Raw genomic sequence first — 7,237 nt, 5'->3', positions numbered from 1 at the left:
TTGTTGCACATTTTCCTCCCTACCTCCTATCCCAACCCCTCAGTTAGCTTTTCTCTTTGAAAAAAATTTTCATTATTGCACTCAATTGTGGTATTGGTGAAGAGTACTGAATATCCCATGGACTGCCAAAAGAACAAACAAGTCTATCTTGACGGAAGTGCTACCAGGTTGCTCCTTAGAGGCAAGGATAGTGAAACTTGATCTCACATACTTTGCACATGCTGTCAGTCCTTGGAAAAAGACATTGTGCTGAGAGGTCAGAGAAAGACAGGAAGGAAGACCATCACCAAGATGGATCAATACAGTGACTGTAACAAAGGCCTCAGGCATATCAGAGATGATGAAGACGGCACAGGCCAAGTCAAGGTTCAGATCTGATGTTCATAGGGTTGCTATGATTTGTAGTTGATTTTCTATGGTGGTTGCACCACTTTACATTCCTGCCACATCTCTGCCAACATTTAATATTTGTTGTATTATTGAACTTTGCTATTTTTGATGGGGTGATATGACATTTCATTGTTGTTTTGATGGTTCGGCCTTTTTTTTTTTAAGACATTTTAAACAAGACCTTGTAACAAGTAAATTTCTGTGACCCAGAAACCCCACTTCTAAGTATATATCCTAAAGATGATAATACAAAAGATAGTAACATTAAAAAAATAAAGAGTAAAGCTTAGCTATCGGTAAGCTACAATAGTCTGTGATTGCAAAAACCAGTATTTATGAAGTTTTCAATGTCAAGGGAAAATAAGTTTAACATTACTTGTTAATTAATAGTTTTTTGACAAGGCTAAATAAGCAGGGAGCCTGGTACCATAGTCTGTGGGGAGTTGTGCTGCTAACCTCAAAGTTTATATCCACCAATGGGAGAAAGATTGCCAGTTTCCTCCCTTGGGATTTACAGCCTCAGAAACTCAATAGAAGGTCAGCTATGAGTCAGTTCCAACTCATTGGCAGTGAGTTTGAGTGAATCATACCTCACATAACTTCCGAGAGGATTTGAGGTGAGGTAAAATGCCAGTAGATGTTAAAAATGAGTAGTATTTCACTTTGATAAGTCCCTTAGTTGGGGTTTTCTCTCATGGCTGTTGAACAGGCTGTGACTAATAGTGACTCTGCATTGGATTGTGGAGTCTGTAAATTGCAAAAAAGAAGGGACTACCAGTTTCCCAGTTTTTCTCCCTTGGATCTGCTGGTAGTTTTCAACTACCAGAGACAGGCAGGCAGGCAGGCAGGCAGGCAGACAGACAGACAGACAGACAGACACACACACACACACACACACACACACATACGGCATCTTTGAGTTAGCAGTGCAACTGCTATATACTATGCCACTAGAGCTCCTGAGTTCTCTGTAAAAACAAAACCAATAAATAGAGAGTGTGTGTGTGTATAGAGATTTAATTCAAAGAAATGGCTCATGTGCTTGTAGAAGCAAGTCATAGGTCTGTAGGTCAGACCTCAAGACAATCTAAGGAGACAGGTATCAGTTTTTTGGCTTTCGCTACTTATGAGTCCATAGCTGGCAAGTAAGACATGCCTGTGGTTCAAATTTAGAGACTACAAAACTGTAGCCAGACGTACATCTAACCAAAAGCTCACCTGTTTTTGCTAAGAGCGTAAACATAAATACCTAGCACTCAGGCCACACTCCTGAGGAAACCTGCCTGTAATCAGATAAGGCTAATCATATCTTTTACAGGTCTGCTTGTAATCCTGCCTTAACATCATATTGTTGGTGTTGTTGTTGCATATAGTTGAGTTGGAACTGATCTATAGCTAACTCTCCAGTGGGTTTTCAGAGAAATAAATCGCACGGGAGAAGATTGCCCATCCCTCTCCCATGGAGCATCTGGTGGATTCAAACCATGTACCTTTGAGATTGAAGCACAGCTTCACTAGACCATTGGAGCTTGCCTTAATGTCATCGAGGTTAGAATTTATAACACATAGAATGTTATTGTTGTGTGCTGTCTAGTGCAACCAACTGATAGCTGATCCTCCAGCAGAGCTCCAGAGGCATAGTTACTTTATAGTAAGGATCATGACAAGGTTAACGCATGGTATTAGCCATCTCACTCAAATAACTCATTGCTGTCTAATTAGAACCAAGTCATATCTGAACCTCTAGTACTCAGAGACTCAATTTTCAGAAGCTGTAAATCACAAAGGAGGAGATTTATCCCTCAGAGCAACTGATGGACTCAAACTGCCCATCTTTGGGATGGCAGTACAACCCCTTACCTCACTAGACGACCAGAGCTCCCTTTTTATCCATCACTGTCTCCTAAAATAGGTTATTCCAATGAGAACAGCAAATGCAAATTCAGGTTTAAATAGCATTATCAGAATAATACAACTTCTTGTTTTTGTTTTGTGCCATTGAGTCACCTGCGACTCATTAGCGACCCTGTGTACAGCAGCCCTAACCCCTGTTCTATCCTGTGCCAATCTCACTATCTCCAACACACCTACCCCGACTACACCAGTCACTGAATCAGTCCACCTCATAGAGGGTCTTCCTCTTCTGCGCTGCCCCCCACCCTCCCAAGCATGACATCCCTCTCCAAGGATCCGTCCCTCCTTGCATCATATCCAGAGTATGTCAGACGAAGGTTCAGAATCCTTGCCTCCTAGGAGCAGCCCGGTTTAACCCTCTCTAAGACGAGGGAACACTGCATGGTTCAAAATTGGGAAAGGCGTATGCCAGGGATGCGTCCTATTTCCATACCTTTTCAACCTGTATGCAGAACAGATTATCCGGGAGACTGGGCTCTATGAGGAGAAATGTGGGGTCAAGACTGGTGGACGATCTCTCAACAATCTGCGTTATGCAGATGACACAACCCTGCTTGCTGAAACTGAGGAGGACCTGAAGCGCTTGCCACAGAGGGTCAAGGACTGCAGCCTCGAATATGGAGTGAGGCTCAATGTCAAGAAGACAAAGATTCTCACCACTGGACCAATTGGCAGCATCAGGATGGATGGTGAAGAGATTGAGATTGTTCACAACTTTGGTTTGCTTGGCTCCACAGTCAACACTCTTGGCACCAGTAGCCAGGAAATGAAAAGGTGCATTGCCATGGGAAAGTCTGCTGTTAGGGACCTCTCCAAAGTACTGAGAGCAGTGGTGTCTCTCTGGAGACTAAGGTGCGTCTGATACATGCCACGATCTTTGCAATCACTTGTTACGCATCAGAGAGTTGGACAATGACCAAGGAGGATAGAAGGAGAATTGATGCCTTTGAGCTGTGGTGCTGGAGAAGAGTATTGAGAATACCATTGACTGCTAGGAAAACAAACAGATTCATCCTGGAAAGGGTCAAACCGGGCTGCTCCTTGGAGGCAAGGATTCTGAGGCTTCATCTAACATACTTGGGACATGTTGTGAGGAGAGACCGGTCCTTGGAGAAGGCCATCATGCTTGGTAGAGTGGAGGGACAGCGCAGGAGGCCCTCTATGAGGTGGATTGATTCAGTGACTGGGATAATCGGTATGGGAGTGTCAGAGATGGTGTGATTGGCACAGGACAGAGCAGAGTTTAGGGCTATTGTACATAGGGTCACTGTGAGTTGCGAGCGACATAACAACAACAACAACAACAGGACGAATCTGTTCGTTTTCTTAGCAATCCATAGTATATTCAATACTCTTCTCTAGCACCACAGCTCAAAGGCACCAGTTCTCCTTCTAACATTTCTAGTCATTGCCCAGCTCTCTGATGCATAGCGAGTGGTTGCAAAGACCATGGCTTGTGTCAGGTACACCTTAGTTTCCAGACTGATGTCATTGCTCCTCAGTACTTTGGAGAGGTCTCTGATATCAGACATTCCCCTCGAATATGTCTTCTGATTTCCTGGCTGCTGGTGCCGAGAGTGTTGTCTGTGGAGCCAAGCAAACTAAAGCTGTTAACAGTCTCAATCTCTTCACCATCTATCATAATGCTGCCAATTGGCCCAGTGGTGACAATCTTTGTTTTCATGATATTGAGCCTCAGTCCATACTTAAGCCTGCATTCCTTGACTTTCTGCAGCAAGCACTTCTGGTCCTCCTCAGTTTCAGCAAGCAGGGTTGTGTCATCTGCATAATGCAGATTTGAGGGAAGACGAATATCAAATTTACTAATAGTAGATCAAGTGCTATATCAGGAAATGAGGGAGGCTTAATATAAGCTGAAAGTCACCTTGTAACACTAAGATGTTCCCTAAGAGTCAACATTGTTCTTAGTTTGTATCAACTGAATCCCTCACTCCTGAGATTAGCATAAAGAGGAACTTGGCCTTATCTGTAAAAGACTTCACCATTATCCTTTGTTTTGTTTTGTACTTCCTTATGATTTTACTTTGTTTACCTTCCTTATGATTCTAAATAAATACTCAGAGAAGCATGGCTTGGGGCCTTCAGTCATGGGAACTGTTGGCCCCCTGTTTTTCACTCTCTGTTCTATATCATTCCTGGTAGTCTGTCTCATTATTAATAATTATAAAATTATTTCATTCTTTGGGACCCTCGGTCTGCAACACAGATTGTTAATGAATCTTCCTCCAATCCTGATGCCACATTTCTCCTCATACAGCCCAGCCTTCCAGATTTCTGTTCTGCTTATAGATTGAAAAGATATGGGGATAGGACACATCTCTGGCATACACCCTTCCCGGTTTTGAACCATTCTGTGTTTCCTTGCTCTGTTCTGACGACTGCCTCCTGGTCAAAGTATACTTTTCGCATTATCACAATGAAGTGTTCTGGGATTCTCTTTACTCTTAGAGTTAGCCACAGTTTGTTGTGATCCACACAGTCAAATGCCTTTGCATAATCAATGAAACACAGATAGACATTCCTCTGGAACTCTTTGCTTTCAGCCAAGATCCATCTAACATTAGCTATGATCCCTACCTAGTACCACAACTTCTTTTAAACCCAGCCTGCACTTTTGGCAATTCTCTGTTGATGTGCTGTTCCAGTTGTTTTTGGATAATCTCCAGCAGAATCTTGCTTGTATGTGTTATCATTGATATTGTTCAATACAACTAAGTAATAAAAATAAGACCCAAATTTATGCATTATAATTTCAGTTTTAGTTTTTCTAATCATTAGCAATTCACATCAGAGATACCATAGTATTAAGGTGTATTCCAGTTTCAGAGAAGTTAAAATATGAAAAAATACTAATGTTAGAATTCACTGAATATGGTAATTTATCTCTAAATCAGTGGCTTACAACTATCCCTCCCACTCCGGATACCTGAGAGAAACAATATACTCTTCAGTTACTGGAAACCACTGTAAAAGATCTCTGGGTACATATATGACTGAATCTCTAGGAGGGCATAGTACTCTGGTAGTTAAGAATTGCTATGCTGGAAGGGGAGGCAACTCCAAGATGTCAGAAGCTACTGCCATGCCATCTCGCTGGGCCAGAGACAGAGAGGGAGCCAGCCGGGAATGCTAGTGCTGACATTTACTTTTGCATAGAAAAGCTGGCCCCCAGCTCTGCATGTTGGAGACGCTGAGAGAGGGGCTGAAGCCTAAGATAGCCCATTGGAAGGGGTATTAAAAAGATGTGTGTAGTTTTGTTCACTTCTAAGTTAAGTTCACTTTTGAAGAAGTGTTGTCGGGGGAACCAAGGTGGCGGTGGAAACAACATAAAGAGTTGCAGGAACAGCAAGCTGCATAGAAACAGGCCACCATGGCCCTCTACAGTGCTCTGTTTATTGATAATTGGACAAGTAAACAGTTGATTACTGGTCTTCAATATAGATTGAGGCTCAACATCAAGAGATCAAAGATTCCCAAGGAAGCATGGGTTTGCTCCCTTTCCTATAGGTAACCATAGCACTTTTACTCCATACCTGAACCCTGAATCCAGTTCCAGAGACAAAAAGGAAAATATAGCTGCCAGCTAAGCAAAGGACGGAGCCTCAGGGTTCAGCCAGCCATCCCCACTGGACCTACCTTAGCAAACAATTTGCAGTTCAGAGGGCAGTTAAAGTCAGGAAAATATCTTGTAACAGAACAAGAAGGTATGCAGCTTCAACTCAGAACCACCAGTAAGGTGTTAAAGTGGGCTCCCCTTCCCCCTTCAAATCAATGCCCCTTTTCAGCATGAAAAAGCCAGAGAGTGTGCACCCCATTCTCAAATGAGAAACCCACAAGTGAATAAGATAATTTCTGTTTAAAAAAAAATCATCACCATTGAACTATGCGTACCATTGCCCTGTCTCTTCTGGCTCCCACTGAACCTTTCTTATTTCCTTCAACTACTCCCCTCCCCCCTGCCCACCAAATTGTGCAGCCCTGCAATTTCATCCCTGCCCATCCTCACCCCTTCAGCTCCCCACCCTCATCCCTTTGTATCCCATACATGTTTTTCACCATAAATTTTAAATTTAAAAAAAGTTGCATCTTTAAAAAAAAAAGAAAGAATTGCTATGCTAGATGATAAAATTACTAATGATTTCTATTGTTTTTTTAATTCACTTCTGTATTTTCCAGATGTTTATAACCAGCATGTATTATTTTTATGATTAGAAAATAAAAATAATCATTATTGTTTTAAAAAGGAATTATTTGTCTACTCTGGGTTTCCTTTTTTCTTAAATTAGTTTCTTCTGCTATGAGATTTGCATCTCCTTCTAATAGGAAAGTCTTTGTAATTCAGGAGGTGGGAGAGGAAGTGGGAAGAGTGCTAGGCGTGCATCTTAACCTCTTCAGAAAGAACAAATCTTTTTCTCTGACTAGATAACTAAGGCACCTCAGCAGCTTCAGAATTGCCAGGAAATTGGACGGATGCTGCAACAGGCCAGGAATTTCATGGTAAGTGCTGACTGGGCTTACATCACCAGGGAGTTTACTGTGAAGATCAGGAATGGAGAATCCTGGGTAGTTAGCAGATGGTGGTACTGAGACTTGATAAAGAGAGATTTTCAGAACCTTTGTTAGGGACATGTCCTTATGGGGAACTTGAAGTTAGGGTCAGTGACTTTCCATTCTGGTGTTCCTGCTTATTTCTTACTTATGGTTTTATTTGATCTAGCATATCCATTGAAGCTTCCAGTTATTAGATGGAGGGCTGGTGAAAGGGAGATAGATGTGAAGGGAGGGGGTAGAAGTGGATGGCTATCCTGTGGGATGGTGAAGCAGGAAATAAGTGCATAAAGGTGCATGTGAGAAAGGCAGGGACAACACTGACACTAAAGTTAACTCCGCAATAAGGGATATACCTTTAACT

At 42.2% G+C, this 7,237-nt stretch overlaps 1 protein-coding gene across 1 annotated transcript in view; it reads left to right on the top strand.

Annotated features, from left to right (window-relative positions):
- Nucleotides 1-7,237, top strand: part of SPAG5 (sperm associated antigen 5) — a 40,839-nt gene that overhangs the window by 21,048 nt on the left and 12,554 nt on the right. The window contains exon 6 of the mRNA XM_006890957.1: nucleotides 6,748-6,822. Coding sequence (XP_006891019.1) covers nucleotides 6,748-6,822 — 75 coding nt within the window. The remainder of the gene's footprint in view (nucleotides 1-6,747; nucleotides 6,823-7,237) is intronic.

Source organism: Elephantulus edwardii, unplaced genomic scaffold (assembly GCF_000299155.1).
Source record: "Elephantulus edwardii isolate Elephantulus edwardi_28Jun2011 unplaced genomic scaffold, EleEdw1.0 scaffold00094, whole genome shotgun sequence".
Lineage (NCBI taxonomy): Eukaryota > Metazoa > Chordata > Mammalia > Macroscelidea > Macroscelididae > Elephantulus > Elephantulus edwardii.
Note: the sequence above shows the minus strand (reverse complement) of the source record. Positions and strands in the feature narration are given on the sequence as shown.